At 43.9% G+C, this 16,444-nt stretch overlaps 2 protein-coding genes across 2 annotated transcripts in view; one reads left to right on the forward strand and one right to left on the reverse strand.

Moving 5' to 3' along the window:
• LOC109898169 (protein ABHD8) overlaps positions 1-11,257 on the reverse strand; it is a 39,188-nt gene extending 27,931 nt beyond the window's left edge. The window contains exon 1 of the mRNA XM_031833731.1: positions 11,011-11,257. The gene's annotated coding sequence lies outside the window, so the exon portion shown is untranslated. The remainder of the gene's footprint in view (positions 1-11,010) is intronic.
• LOC109898170 (DET1- and DDB1-associated protein 1-like) lies at positions 10,637-14,660 on the forward strand. Its single transcript, XM_020493013.2, has 5 exons — positions 10,637-11,001; positions 12,394-12,474; positions 12,571-12,622; positions 12,795-12,856; positions 13,069-14,660. The coding sequence occupies exons 1-5, from the start codon at positions 10,993-10,995 to the stop codon at positions 13,171-13,173; spliced, it is 309 nt and encodes a 102-aa protein (XP_020348602.1). The 5' UTR covers positions 10,637-10,992; the 3' UTR covers positions 13,174-14,660.
• Positions 14,661-16,444: the final 1,784 nt, after the last annotated feature.

Consider the following 16,444-nt stretch of genomic DNA (forward strand, 5'->3'; position numbering starts at 1 on the left):
AGCCGCGTCCTTAGCGCATGCGCAGACCAGCTAGCGGGTGTTTTTACAGACATATTCAATAAATCCCTATCCCAGTGAGCTATGCCCACATGCTTCAAGATGGCCACCATTGTTCCTGTTCCAAAGAAAGCTAAGGTAACTTAACTAAATGACTATCGCCCCGTAGCACTCACTTCTGTCATCATGAAGTGCTTTGAAAGACTAGTCAAGGATCATATCATCTCCACCCTACCTGTCGCCCTAGACCCACTACAATTTGCTTACCGCCCCAATAGGTCCACAGACGACCCAATCACCATCACACTGCACAATGCTCTATCCCACCTGGACAAGAGGAATACCTATGTAAGAATGCTGTTCATGGACTACAACTCAGCATTTAACACCATACTACCCTCCAAACTCGTCATGAAGCTCAAGACACTGGGTCTCAACCCCACCCTGTTCCACTTGGTCCTGGACTTTGACGGGCTGCCCCCAGGTGGTGAAGGTAGGAAACAACATCTCCACTACGCTGATCCTCAACACTGGGGCCCCACAAGGATGCGTTCTCAGCCCTCTCCTATACTCCCTGTTCACCCATGACTGTGTGGCCATGTACATCTCCAACTCAACCATCAAGTTTGCAGTACAGTGGTAGGTTTGATTACCAACAACGACGAGACGGCCTACAGGGAGGAGGTAAGAGCCCTCGGTGTGGGAAAATAGGAAAATAACCTCTCACTCAACGTCAACAAAACAAAAGAGATGATCGTGGACTTCAGGAAACAGCAGAGGGAGCATCCCCCCATCCACATCGACTGGACAGTAGTGGAGAAGGTGGAAAGTTTTAAGTTCCTCGGCATACACATCACGGACAAACTGAAATGGTCCACCCACACAGACAGCGTGGTGAAGAAGGCGCAACAGGGCCTCTTCAACGTCAGGAGGCTGAGGAAATGTGGCTTGTCACCTAAAACGCTCAAACGTTTACAGATGCACAATCGAGAGCATCCTGTCAGGCTGTATCACCACCTGGTACGGAAACTGCACCGCACACAACTGCAAGGCTCTCCAGAGGGTTATGCGGTCTGCACAACGCATCACCGGGGGCAAACTACCTGCCCTCCAGGACACCTACAGCACCCGATGTCACAGGAAGGTCAAAAAGATCAAGAACAACAACCACCCGAGCCACTGCCTGTTTACCCCGCAATCATCCAGAAGGCGAGGTCAGTACAGTTGCATCAAAGCTGGGACAGAGAGACGGAAAAACAGCTTCTATCTCAAGGCCATCAGACTGTTAAATAGGCATCACTAAGAGAGTAGCTGCTGACAACATACATACTCAAATCTCTGGCCACCTTAATAAATGTTATAAATTGATTTAATAAAAGGTATCACTAGTCACTTTAAATAACGTCTACATATCCTACATATATACTGTATTCTATACCATCTACTGTATCTTGCCTATGCCGCACGGCCGCACTGCATCTTGCCTATGCCGCACATCCATATATTTATATGTAAATTTTCTTATATTTTTCTTTACATTTGTGTGTATAAGGTAGTCTTTGTGAAATTATTAGATTACTTGTTAGATATTAATGCTAATTAATATGAATTAATCTGAACTAGAAGCACAAGCATTACGCTACACTCGCATTAACATCTGCTAACCATGTGTATGTGACAGGAAACATGTCTCAATCTGACTGTGGAGGGATATGTAGTGGTTTCTAGGGACAGATATGGGGGGGTGAGCCACCTTCATAAAGCAAGGACTTTATTAAGGTGGCAAAGGTATTGAACAGGAATGTGTGGTGGTGAAGGTGTGGTTGAGACTGCGAGGAGGGGGCTAGTGGTAGTGAACTACTATAATCCTTGTCAGATATTGGACTGGGAAGTGCTGGAGAGGGTGGAGGGCCAGAATTGAAATAAGGTGATGTGGTGTGGGGATCTTAATGGATGGAAATGGCCAAGTGATGGAAAATCTGATAGTACTTAAAGATATGGTGTGCCTGAATGATGGCCGAGGGACCAGTATCTATGTAGCCAGAGGGAAAGAGTCTGCCTTGGACCTCACTCTGGTATCTAGTGTGATGGCAGGAATCTGTGAGTGGGAGGTATGGGAGGAGTCGACAGTAGGGAGTGATCATTACCTCATAGTATGCACAGTTGGCCGGAGGGAGGCGGAGGTGTCAGTGGATGGGGTAGGCAGGTGGGTGTTTGGAAGGACAAAGTGGGATCCATTTCAGGAGCTGAGTGAGCAGGTGATTACTCAGGTGGATAAGAGAGGGGATGTGGACAGAATGAATAACTTGGTGAGAACAGCATTAGTGGGGGCAGCTACGGAGGCTATACTGAGGCACTTACTGCCACCACGACGGGCGTTCACTCACAGGGAGAACTGATTGCAGATTGCAGATTGCAGATTGCAGGTGTGCGTGTTGACGTCATTTCCGGTCACAACTTGCAGACTTGTTTTCGAGTTGCTGTGCGTTTTGTTGCCAACCTATTTTGCTACCTGACAACTTTACGGTACCGTTTATATATATATATATATATATTTATTTTTTCCTCAACTTTTTCACTCCGGACGCTCTATCTGGACACGATTCGTCAGGACCTCCAACAGCCGAAGCTAAGTAGTAACATTAACATGTTGCCTTCTTATTGCAATCATTGTACTCGCCTTACGGCGAGGATAGCTGTGCTACAAGCCCAGCTTCAGACGCAATCGTTAGGCAAGGGTAATTTCAGTGTAGGAAAGGATGAAACAGCGTCTGTGCCACCAGTAAGTACAGATAGTAGTATAAATCCCCTGGCACAGTCCCCGCAGCCGGACAACTTTCTCACGGTTTCTGGAAGGAAATGCTGTAGGAACGCTCAACCGGTGTCGCTCATTCAGCCGACAGAAACTTTCAACCGGTTTTCCCCATTAAGCAGCGAGTCGGAGTCTGAGGCCGAGTCTTCTCTGGTCTCTACTCCTCTCGTTACGGGGTCTGAGACGCCGAAGCTTCCCACCATTAGCTCTGACAAATTGAAAACTCTAGTCATTGGAGACTCCATTACCCGCAGTATTAGACTTAAAACGAATCATCCGGCGATCATACACTGTTTACCAGGGGGCAGGGCTACCGACGTTAAGGCTAATCTGAAGATGGTGCTGGCTAAAGCTAAAACTGGCGAGTGTAGAGAGTATAGAGATATTGTTATCCACGTCGGCACCAACGATGTTAGGATGAAACAGTCAGAGATCACCAAGCGCAACATAGCTTCTGCGTGTAAATCAGCTAGAAAGATGTGTCGGCATCGAGTAATTGTCTCTGGCCCCCTCCCAGTTAGGGGGAGTGATGAGCTCTACAGCAGAGTCTCACAACTCAATCGCTGGTTGAAAACTGTTTTCTGCCCCTCCCAAAAGATAGAATTTGTAGATAATTGGCCCTCTTTCTGGGACTCACCCACAAACAGGACCAAGCCTGACCTGCTGAGGAGTGACGGACTCCATCCTAGCTGGAGGGGTGCTCTCATCTTATCTACCAACATAGACAGGGCTCTAACTCCTGTTAGCCAGCCTGCCAGCATAGTGGAGTCTGCCACTAGCACAGTCAGTGTAGTCAGCTCAGCTATCACCATTGAGACCGTGTCTGTGCCTCGACCTAGGTTGGGCAAAACTAAACATGGCGGTGTTCGCCTTAGCAATCTCACTAGGATAAAGACCACATCCATTCCTGTCATTATTGAAAGAGATCATGATACCTCACATCTCAAAATAGGGCTACTTAATGTTAGATCCCTTACTTCAAAGGCAATTATAGTCAATGAACTAATCACTGATCATAATCTTGATGTGATTGGCCTGACTGAAACATGGCTTAAGCCTGATGAATTTACTGTGTTAAATGAGGCCTCACTTCCTGGCTACACTAGTGACCATATCCCCCGTGCATCCCGCAAAGGCGGAGGTGTTGCTAACATTTACGATAGCAAATTTCAATTTACCCCCCCCAAAAATGACGTTTTCGTCTTTTGAGCTTCTAGTCATGAAATCTATGCAGCCTACTCAATCACTTTTTATAGCTACTGTTTACAGGCCTCCTGGGCCATATACAGCGTTCCTCACTGAGTTCCCTGAATTCCTATCGGACCTTGTAGTCATAGCAGATAATATTCTAATCTTTGGTGACTTTATATTCAGATGGAAAAGTCCACAGACCCACTCCAAAAGGCTTTCGGAGCAATCATCGACTCAGTGGGTTTTGTCCAACATGTCTCTGGACCCACTCACTGTCACAGTCATACGCTGGACCTAGTTTTGTCCCATGGAATAAATGTTGTGGATCTTAATGTTTTTCCTCATAATCCTGGACTATCGGACCACTATTTTATTACGTTTGCAATTGCAACAAATAATCTGCTCAGACCCCAACCAAGGAACATCAAAAGTCGTGCTATAAATTCACAGACAACACAAAGATTCCTTGATGTCCTTCCAGATTTCCTCTGTCTACCCAAGGACGGCAGAGGACAAAAATCAGTTAACCACCTAACTGAGGAACTCAATTTAATCTTGCGCAATACCCTAGATGCAGTTGCACCCCTAAAAACTAAAAACATTTCTCATAAGAAACTAGCTCCCTGGTACACAGAAAATACCCGAGCTCTGAAGCAAGCTTCCAGAAAATTGGAACGGAAATGGCGCCACACCAAACTGGAAGTCTTCCGACTAGCTTGGAAAGACAGTACCGTGCAGTACCGTAGAGCCCTTACTGCTGCTCGATCATCCTATTTTTCTAACTTAATTGAGGAAAATAAGAACAATCCGAAATTCCTTTTTGATACTGTCGCAAAGCTAACTAAAAAGCAGCATTCCCCAAGAGAGGATGACTTTCACTTTAGCAGTGATAAATTCATGAACTTCTTTGAGGAAAAGATTATGATTATTAGAAAGCAAATTACAGACTCCTCTTTAAATCTGCGTATTCCTTCAAAGCTCAGTTGTCCTGAGTCTGCACAACTCTCCCAGGACTTAGGATCAAAGGAGACACTCAAGTGTTTTAGTAATATATCTCTTGACACAATGATGAAAATAATCATGGCCTCTAAACCTTCAAGCTGCATACTGGACCCTATTCCAACTGAACTACTGAAAGAGCTGCTTCCTGTGCTTGGCCCTCCTATGTTGAACATAATAAACGGCTCTCTATCCACCGGATGTGTACCAAACTCACTAAAAGTGGCAGTAATAAAGCCTCTCTTGAAAAAACCAAACCAGAAAATATAAAAAAACTAATCGGCCTATTTCGAATCTTCCATTCCTCTCAAAAATTTTAGAAAAGGCTTTTGCGCAGCAACTTACTGCCTTCCTGAAGACAAACAATGTATACGAAATGCTTCAGTCTGGTTTTAGACCCCATCATAGCACTGAGACGGCACTTGTGAAGGTGGTAAATGACATTTTAATGGCATCGGACCGAGGCTCTGCATCTGTACTCGTGCTCCTAGACCTTAGTGCTGCTTTTAATACCATCGATCACCACATTCTTTTGGAGAGATTGGAAACCCAAATTGGTCTACACGGACAAGTTCTGGCCTGGTTTAGATCTTATCTGTCGGAAAGATATCAGTTTGTCTCTGTGAATGGTTTGTCCTCTGACAAATCAACTGTAAATTTCGGTGTTCCTCAAGGTTCCATTTTAGGACCACTATTGTTTTCACTATATATTTTACCTCTTGGGGATGTTATTCGAAAACATAATGTTAACTTTCACTGCTATGCGGAAGACACACAGCTGTACATTTCAATGAAACATGGTGAAGCCCCAAAATTGCCCTTGCTAGAAGCATGTGTTTCAGACATAAGGAAGTGGATGGCTGCAAACTTTCTACTTTTAAACTCAGACAAAACAGAGATGCTTGTTCTAGGTCCCAAGAAACAAAGAGATCTTCTGTTGAATCTGACAATTAATCTTAATGGTTATACAGTCATCTCAAATAAAACTGTGAAGGACCTTGGCGTTACTCTGGACCCTGATCTCTCTTTTGAAGAACATATCAAGACCATTTCAAGGACAGCTTTTTTCCATCTACGTAACATTGCAAAAATCAGAAACTTTCTGTCCAAAAATGATGCAGAAAAATGTATCCATGCTTTTGTCACTTCTAGGTTAGACTACTGCAATGCTCTACTTTCCGGCTACCCGGATAAAGCACTAAATAAACTTCAGTTGGTGCTAAATACGGCTGCTAGAATCCTGACTAGAACCCAAAAATTTGATCATATTACTCCAGTGCTAGCCTCTCTACACTAGCATTTGAACATCTTGGCCATGTTCTGTTATAATCTCCACCCGGCACAGCCAGAAGAGGACTGGCCACCCCACATAGCCTGGTTCCTCTCTAGGTTTCTTCCTAGGTTTTGGCCTTTCTAGGGAGTTTTTCCTAGCCACCGTGCTTCTACACCTGCATTGCTTGCTGTTTGGGGTTTTAGGCTGGGTTTCTGTACAGCACTTTGAGATATCAGCTGACGTACGAAGGGCTATATAAATACATTTGATTTGATTTGATACTTAAGAGTTCAGGGAGGAGGAGGAAAGCAGTCCCATAGTGGACAGAGAAGTGTGGGGCAATGATGAGGAGTAGGAACAGGGCATTTAGAGCACAGAAAGGGACAAATAACTTCCAACATCTGATTCAGTATAAGCAGGCCCAGGCCCTGGTGAGGAGAACTATCAGTCAGGCAAAGGGGTCATGCTGGCGTCGGTTCTGTGACACCATTGGAAGGGGATGATTAAGAGGATGGGTGGGGTCAGAAGGGAGTGGGGTTATCCAGTGTTGACACGTGGGAAGGATGTGGCAGTAACAGGTGAGGAAAAGGCAGAGATGATGGCCAAATCGTTTGTCCAAGTGCATAGCTCGGCAAATTTGTCAGGAGGGGCGGAGGGGGAGAAAGAGAAAGAGAGGAGCACCCTGGAGTGCTAGAAAGGAGGGATGACGTAAATTATGCGTTGAATGCACCATTTACTATGGCAGAGATGAAAAGGACAATAGATAAGCTTCGGTTAACTTCACCTGGGAAAGATGAGGTGTGCTATGTTATTTTGGCCCATCTTTGTGATGAAGCACTGGATAAGGTATTGTTGTTGTACAACAGAGTGTAGGAGGAGGGGAAACTACCAGGCAGCTGGAAGGAGGCAGTAGTGGTACCAATCCGGAAGCTAGGGAAGGACCCAATGCTACATCAGAGTGGGTTCAGGAAGGGTAGGGGAACTATGGACCCAGTGCTCTGCTTAGAAGTAGATGTCAGGAAGGCTCAGGTGAACAAGGAGACCGCTGTTGCTGTCTTTTTTTATGTGGAGAAGGCTTATGATATGATGTGGAAGGAGGGATTGTTAATCAAGCTTGATATTATGAGGGTAGGAGGAAGACCGTACAAATGGATAAAGGATTTCATGTTTGGAAGATCTATCCAGGTGAGGGTGGGGACGTCTCTATCAGGCAGCTACCTGGTGGATAACGGTACACTACAGAGGAGTATGATTAGTCTTCTGTTGTTCTCAATCATGATCAATTATGTTTACTCTCAGGTACGGCCGGATATTGGTAGGTCGGTATTTGCAGATGACGGGGCTTTATGGAAGAGGGGAAGAAATGTGCCATACACAGTCAGGAAGGTACAGGAAGCAATTAATGACGTAGCGCGGTGGGCATTAATGTGGGCATTCAGGTTCTCTGTAGAGAAAACTCAAGACAGTGTTCTTTACCAGGAGGAAGGTGGGAGATTAGATATGCGGGAGAGGAGGTATGCTTGAGGTTATATGGAAGAAACGTGGAGAGAATAGGGTCCTTCAGGTTCCTTGGGGTATACTTTGACACCAGACTGACCTGGGCAGAACTAGGTGCTAAATGTGATGCGCTGTCTGACGGGGAAGAAGTGGATAATATGTTGCATTGATCCAATCTGTAATACACTACAGCAGTATAGCGTATGGTTGAGGAGCCCGGACCTCATTGGAAAGGCTAGATGTCATACAGGGGCAAGGATTCAGAATATGTCGTGGGGTGTTTCGGACCTCCCCACTGGCTGCACTACAGGTGGAGATGGGGGATATGCCATTGCAGATTAGGAGACAGCAGCTGGCAATGAATTATTGGGTCAACATACAGGGACATGGGGTGTCTCATCCTGCAAAAGGGATTTTAGAAGCATGCTGGGAACATGAGCGAGAACAGAACACAAATGTTGGGTGGTTGGGTAACCCAGGTGAAGGAGATGGGACTGTATAGAAGGGAGTTTAGTCCAACGATAGCTATTCCTGTAAATCCACCATGGCCAATCCCGCCTCCCATAGTTGATCTGTGTTAGAGAGACTACAGAAAGATAGGGAGGGTGATTTGTTAAATAGACATCATGATTTTTTTATTTTACCAGGTAAGTTGACTGAGAACACCTTCTCATTTACACCTGGGGAATAGTCACTGCCCTGAGTGCCTCTAACACCACTTCCAGCAGTCTCCCATCCAGGGACTGACCAGGACCAACCCTGCTTAGCTTCAGAAGCAAGCCAGCAGTGTGGTATGCTGCTGGCAATTTTTGTTTATTTTCTGTTTAATTTTTACCCCTTTTTCGTGGTATCCAATTGTTAGTAGCTACTATCTTGTCTCATCGTACGGGCTCGGGAGAGACGAAGGTTGAAAGTCATGTGTCCTCCGATACACAACCCAACCAAGCGCACTGTTTCTTAACACAGCGCGCATCCAACCCGGAAGCCAGCCGCACCAATGTGTCGGAGGAAACACTGTGCACCTGGCAACCTTGGTTAGCGTGCACTGCGCCCGGCCACAGGGGTCGCTGGTGCGCGATGATTCAAGGATATCCCTACCGGCCAAACCCTCCCTAAACCGAGACGACGCTAGGCCAATTGTGCGTCGCCCCATGGACCTCCCAGTCGCGGCCGGTTACAACAGAGCCTGGGCGCGAACCCAGAGTCTCTGGTGGCACAGCTGGCGCTGCAGTACAGCGCCCGTAAGCACTGCGCCACCCGCGAGGCCCCGTGAATCAGGATTTTGTGGCCATTTACACAGATGATTCAAACGATCCAAGGACAGGATGCACTGGGTCCGCATTTGTAGCGTAGGAATGTGGGGTGGCAGTCAGGAAACGTGTTACAGATCATCTGGCTGTATATACGGCAGAGCTGATGGTCATACTGTTGGCCTTGCAGTGGGTGGAGGAAGTCAAGCCAGACAGAGAAGTTATTTGCTCCGATTCATGTGCAGTGTTGAGCAGTCTGCAGTCTTTTAGTTCACGTAGCAGACAAGACCTGCTTTATGAGGTACTACAAACCCATTGCAGGATTAGACAGATGGGTACACAGATAAGATTTACTTGGGTTCCAGCCCATGTGGGGGTGGAGGAGAATGAGGCAGTTGATGTACTGGCTAAATAAGCACTTAGTAGTGGGGATGTTGATGTTGTAGCTTCAATGAGCAAGGCAGAGGCAAAAAGCCTGAAATTGACAATGATGGTGCAGAGACGACAGGAGCAGTGGAATAGACATACTAAGGGCCGGCATTTATTTCAAGTACAGAGGAAAGGGTAGGTTGGCAGGAAGGGAAAGAATAGAGGAGGCTATTTTTAGAAGATTAAGGATGGGACACAGCCAGTTTAATAATACTTTAAATGTGATATAGGAAAGCATCCAACAGGAAAGTGTGAGTATTGCCAGAAAACAGAGACCGTGGAGCGTGTATTGCTACAGTTTGGGCAGTATCAGTGGGAAAGAGAGGATGAGCTCTAGTATGAGGGAGAAGGGGATACGGGAAATTAGTTTATAGAGTATATTAAGTAGCAAGTAGGATTTAGTTTCTCCGTGCCTGCTCCACACTCCAGTACATTAGGTGGTGGTAATGCACCATAACATTGGATGCCAACCACCGATTAATGTAAAGGTTGACCAACTGAAGGGGAAGATTCCCGGTGTTTGCGGGTGGCGTGAGTGGTGAAACAGAAGAATTATTGTCTGTTCTTTTGAATTTTGATGTTGAGTCTGGCCGACAAAGTGATGTTAGGATTTATAATTGATCATGTTCGAGCTATTATGCCGAATACATTTTATTGTTACAGGTGTCAAGCTTATGGGCATGTGGCAGCAGTGTGTAGGAGGGAGGTTCCTAGGTGTGAGAAGTGTGCAGAAGGGCATGAGACAAAGGAATGTGTAGCATTGGGGAAAGTAGTGGTATGTGTTCGTTGTACGGGTGCCCATGGAGCTGAGGATCAGAAATGTCCTGTAAGAGAGAGGCAGGTTGAGGTTTACAGGGTTAAAGTAGTGCAGCATATGCTGAGGTATTGAAGAAAGTAGAGGAAGATGGGTCAAGAGGGAGGGATCCTGAGAGGAGTGGTGTTTGTAGTGTATACTGTATGTACCAGCACAGAGGGATAGGCCAACAAGTGAAATATGTTTCAGTAAGATTGGATTTATAGCAATGGTTATCAACTGTACTGCAGGGATGGAAGGTAAGTCACAGAAAATTGGGTTGTGGTGGCAGCTGCAGAGAAGTATTTGGGTGTGCGAGACTTGATATCAGAAGAGTTACAAGTGTTGGTATAGTTTTTTTTAAAGCAAAGTACAAGGGAGTTATACTCCAATCTAGTAGGTGGCGGTAATGCAAACATTTATTGGATGCCAACCGCAGTTAAACCTAGTCGAAGAAGTGCCTCACTGTACTTGCGGTTTTTCATGATTACAGAAGATAAAGTTGGACGCAAGAATGTATACAACAGCTTGCTTCAAATAACAAGTGACTGTGGAGGATTTCATAAACATTGGCTAGTAGGCTGGAGAGAAGGTAGCAATCTAACTAGCTAAAACAGCAGTCTAACGTTCGCTGTCTTGATAAAACAGTCCATTAACTTTACCTAGCTACCTGCCACATTATCTATCCAGCTGCAAGATATTGTGCAAAGCTCAGTCTGCGTTTCGTCTTGCGACACAAAAAGGGAACATCATGGACAAGGTAACTTACCGGCAAAACGTTTTGCGAAGAGAAAGCAACTACCTAGCTGGCAGCTTAGCAAGATAACGTTAGCTAATGTCAGTTCAGTGATCTCATCATATGGCTGTTAATTTTTCAGTTATTTAATTGTATGATTTGAAGTAGCCTGCTCGCTTTCTGTCTTATTGGTAACGTTCATGTGTTGCCATTAAATACTTAGTTAGCTAGCTTGTATCACATAACAATGAGACAGATATTTCACCAGATGGATAAATGTGAAGCATCCGGTTGGCGTTTCCACTCACTATCAAATATGGTAGTGAGAGGAAGCCCAGTGTCCGGCAGTGGGAGAAGATGGAACGAGATGGATTTTGGCCGACATTCTGTTAATATACTAATCGATGAAACATTTGATCTCAATAGTTTTCTGTAACCAAAACAAAGGTCTGTTGCAAACAGTGGGCTTTTTTTGTAGACTTTACCCTTTTACAAAGTTTTGTATATTTATTTTAAATTTGCGTTTAGACGGGGTGCAAAGGCGTCTCGAGTTATTGTACACGCGCATTTGAGTAGGCGTTCCCCAACGGAAATATGCAAATGTTGCTAGAACACGCCAATTGGATCTCGCCATCTCGTGCTTTTGGGTCTTCCCCCCTTGCTTGTTCTGCCCACTATGGCTCATTTGTTCCCATTTGAAACGACAGACCACAGCCTATCTTGCTTTAGTTATACAAATCTTTGCTTGTATCTCACCTGCCAGCCAGCAAGCCAGATAGAATCCTCCACTTGTTTCGACCATATGAGAGGGAACGCCCAGGGTGTCAGCCACATGGCATCAGCCCAGGTTTTGAGCAGAGGTGTACCCCACCCACCGAATGGTGTCTTGGAGCTCACTTATTCCAGAACATACAGTCCTTTGCTTCTCTGTAGTTTGAACCAACTGCTGTCAAAGGGGCAGTAAAGCATCCTTCATATTGAACTAACTAGATGTCAACCTAAACTAGCCATGTACCCCAACTCCACTGAGTTGAGCGCAGACTAGAGTTTTAAAAAAAAATGTAACCTCTGATTCCTTCGAGTCACTCTGTGTCGATACTTAAATGTACCCATGTTTGTCCTCTGTTGCGTGCCTTTCGCTGTTTCTTTTTAATAAAACTTTTAATTAAAAATACAACCACCTCGGCGCTAATGCTCATGTGCCAATTTAATTTCAATGTGGAGGAGGTGCTTAGCTAACCTAAAACCAGACATGATAGATAAGGCAAGGGATGGTACAGAATCTTGCAGGGCAAGAGGCTTGGTCACCCATGAACTGCAGGACTAGGATGACGCTCTGCAAAATTGGCAACTATTAGATGTAGTCTACACCTTTGCTTAGCTACACAACACATACTGAATAATATTTTTCTACAGGCAGATTTCTTAAAGGGTCTCCCTGTTTACAACAAGAACAATTTCAGCCTGTTCCATGCAGACCCTGTGTGCAAAGCATCGGTGAGCACTTACTCATCTATCAGAACATTTGTAATATGACAGATGAACATCATCAGTCTTGCTCCACCTGAAACGATTTTAAATCACTTTTTACAGAACCGAAGACCGTCCGTGTACCTCCCGACATGCGAGTACCCCTCAGAACAGAGTAAGTTCTTTCATCCTTACTGGAGAGCACATACTTCATCGATGGTGTTTATTTTCTTTGTCTTGGGAAACATGTACTGCTAGAAATGTAAAAAAGTATTTTAAACTCAAGCCATTTCCCCTCCCAAAACAACTAAATTATTCCTCATAAATGGATTTATTTTACTTCCTAGTCATTGTCACGGAGAAAACAAATATCCTCCTTCGCTACCTTCACCAACAGTGGGACAAAAAGGTGAGTTGGCGGGGGCTTCCCATTCCTGAATGAATAGATACATTTATGAATAGCAAGGTGTCATGCAAGAGTAACAGATGTGACCTGTAACAGACCAGGAACTGCTTAAAGCATGGTCAGCAATGCTCACTCTAAAACTGGAACATCAACTTTGTAGAGGAGGTTGTCAATCAGGTGAGTGAAAGCACTGATTGTCCTCCTCTGTTGAACAGAATGCAGCGAAGAAGAGGGAACAGGATCAAGGAGAGGGAGGGAGTCCAGCACCTCCACACAAAATTGCAAGGACAGATAGCCAAGAGATGAACGAGGACTCTTAGGAGTGTGTGGGTGCATCTGGAGGAAGTACAGGCACACAACAGACATGACTATAAAGACATACGAGACACTCACACTTTGACAAACAACCTGAGAAAATGGTCACCCTGTTTTGGGAAAATGAAAAAAAGTGGCTTTTTTTTGTTACCTTCAAAGAGTTTCCTGCCTTGTCTAGTGCCCTGTTTTCAGCTTCACTCCCTAGCCCTGACCACATGGGGCGCTGCAACATCTTTCCACACAGTTTGCAGACCCAATACACTGAACTTCTGCCTGCCACAGCAGGGGAGGACCCGAGGATGTATATAAACTCTGGTTTGATGATGCAATGTATTGGCCATTGAGAGGCTTTGAAGCCATTGGTCGGCCATATTGGCACTCTCCAGTAGGAGCAGTCTGCCATAGGAATTCATGGAATTCAACAGTATTTCAATTAAATGTTTGAAGAACAAAATTACATGCATTTCATTTCACAGTAACCCTAGTACTCACAAAAAATATAAACATTTAATGTTCAGCTCACATATAATTTAAAAGTATGTATTAGTGTCTAATAGACTAAGTGTCAAAAACGAATGTGGCTTCCACAATCTTTTTTTTATTTATTTTTTTACAATGGAGGATTACCAAGATGGCTGTGCTGAGGCTTCAATACAGTGCCCCCTGTCAGACATCCAGGGTTTATACACATCATTGGGAAGAACCCTCCCCCTGGACTTAATGTTCAAGGTGCATTATCTGCCATTCTGCTCTGGATTAGTTTGTGTTTGAAGTTTGCTGCTTTGTTTTACTGTCAATTTTAGTTCTGAGATGTTAACTAGGACAAGTCAGTTAAGAACAAATTCTTATTTACAATGATGGCCAAACCCGGACGATGCTGGGACAATTGTGCACCGCCCTATGGGACTCCCAATCACGACTGGATGTGATTCAGCCTGGATGACAAGTGACTCAATAGTATACTCGCTTAGTTTGAATTTTTGCTGCTTTCTGGCAAAGTATCCCTGTTAAACAAAAAGGATAATATGTCATGCCAAATTGTTTTAGTCACATGTGTTGACTACTCAGTTTGCTAGAATTGCTTTTCAATTTGTTTATACTGCAATCGATGGACCCATTAGGTATTTTAAACTCAAAAGTTATAGCACCGGTAGAACAAAGAATAGTAGCCTACATCAATGAGGGGAAGAGAGAAAGTTGTATTCAGTATGAAGACCTACAGTGCCTCCTGAAAGTACACACCCCTTGCACATACTTCACATTTTTGCTGCCTTAGAATTAAATCTAAAAAGGAATGAAATGGGGTTTTTATTCTCCACCTTGTAGATCAGTTGAAAAATAAACGAATGTAGTCCTGTGTTGTCTTTTTATTTTATTTTTATATAGCAAAATGTGAAGACTGCATCTTGTATGTAAATATAATAACCAGTGCCAGCTGTTAGATATTAAGGTTTTGGCTTGATATTTATCAAAATAAATTACTTTGAATCTGCCTTTTTGTAAAAATGAATACACATAGCTACATGGATATTATACTAGATGGTGTTATTAAATGTTAAGAGAAGCACTGCTACCCAATGTTTGTGATCTTGAAGAAGAAAAAATGTCAAACTTCCCGAGCTGGGGGGGAAGTTGTGTGGAGAAGAGGATAAGGGAATAAAGATGGTATGATACGTAACAGACCACTTGCCATGGAACGCTAAAATAGGTGCAGTCGCCATCCTGCCTTGTTCCAGAGATTTAGTTGGTACTAGTACTGGTGTACATTCACAACATTGAAGATAAAATAGTCATGAAAAGAGATGACATGATTAATATCTGCTCTGGAGATCGACCGATTTATCGGCATGGCCGATTAATTAGGGCCGATTTCAAGTTTTCATAACATTTGGTAATTGGCCTTTTTGGATGCCGATTATGGCCAATTACATTGCAATCCATGAGGAAACTGCGTGGCAGGCTGACCACCTGTTACGCGAGTGCAGCTCGTCAAAAGGACCTAGTTGCTAGTTAGCATTAAAAACTTATCTAATAAAAAACAATCTTCACATAATCACTAGTTAACTACACATGGTTGATGATATTACTAGTTTAACTAGCTTGTCCTGCGTTGCATATAATCAATGTGTTGCCTGTTAATTTATCATCGAATCACAGCCTACTTCAACTTGTCAAACGGGTGATTTAACAAAAGCACATTCATGAAAAAAGCACTATCGTTGCACAAATGTACCTAACCATGAACAGCAATGCCTTTCTTAAAATCAATACACAGAAGTATATATTTTTAAACCTGCATATTTAGTTAAGAAATTCATGTTAGCAGGCAATATTAACTAGGGAAATTGTGTCACTTCTCTTGCGTTCAGTGCAAGCTGAGTCCAGGTACAGTGCCTTGCGAAAGTATTCGGCCCCCTTGAACTTTGCGACCTTTTGCCACATTTCAGGCTTCAAATATAAAGATAAAACTATTTTTTTGTGAGGACACAATCATGAAGTGAAACGACATTTATTGGATATTTCAAACTTTTTTAACAAATCAAAAACTGAAAAATTGGGCGTGCAAAATGATTCAGCCCCCTTAAGTTAATACTTTGTAGCGCCACCTTTTGCTGCGATTACAGCTGTAAGTCGCTTGGGGTATGTCTCTATCAGTTTTGCACATCGAGAGACTGACATTTTTTCCCATTCCTCCTTGCAAAACAGCTCGAGCTCAGTGAGGTTGGATGGAGAGCATTTGTGAACAGCAGTTTTCAGTTCTTTCCACAGATTCTGTGTCCCACTTGTTGATTCTTCACAAAAAAATACAGTTTTATATCTTTATGTTTGAAGCCTGAAATGTGGCAAAAGGTCGCAAAGTTCAAGGGGGCCGAATACTTTCGCAAGGCACTGTATATGCAACAGTTTGGGCCGCAGGTCCATGCGAACTGTGAGCTAATTTGCCAGAACCTTACATAGACATTGAAGGTTGTGCAATGTAACAGAAATATTTAGACTCAGGGTTGCCACCCATTCAATAAAATACAGAAGGTTCCGTATTTCACTGAAAGAATAAACTTTATAGTTTCCGGATTTGACCATATTAATGAGCAAAGGCTCGTATTTCTGTGCTTATTATATTATAAGTCTATGATTTTATATTTGATAGAGCAGTCTGACTGAGTGGTGGAAGGCAGCAGCAGACTCGTAAGCATTCATTCAAACAGCACTTTACTGCGTTTGCCAGCTGCTCTTAGCAATGCTTGATGCACTGCTCTGTTTATGACTTCAAGCCTA

Source organism: Oncorhynchus kisutch, linkage group LG10 (genome assembly GCF_002021735.2).
Source record: "Oncorhynchus kisutch isolate 150728-3 linkage group LG10, Okis_V2, whole genome shotgun sequence".
Classification (NCBI taxonomy): Eukaryota; Metazoa; Chordata; class Actinopteri; order Salmoniformes; family Salmonidae; genus Oncorhynchus; species Oncorhynchus kisutch.

Excerpts from the sequence above, each read along its gene's own strand:
- LOC109898170 (XM_020493013.2), top strand. Across the intron at positions 12,475-12,570 it reads ACCCTGTGTGCAAAGCATCG|AACCGAAGACCGTCCGTGTA; the intron begins GTGAGCACTTAC and ends CACTTTTTACAG. Across the intron at positions 12,857-13,068 it reads ACCAACAGTGGGACAAAAAG|AATGCAGCGAAGAAGAGGGA; the intron begins GTGAGTTGGCGG and ends TCTGTTGAACAG.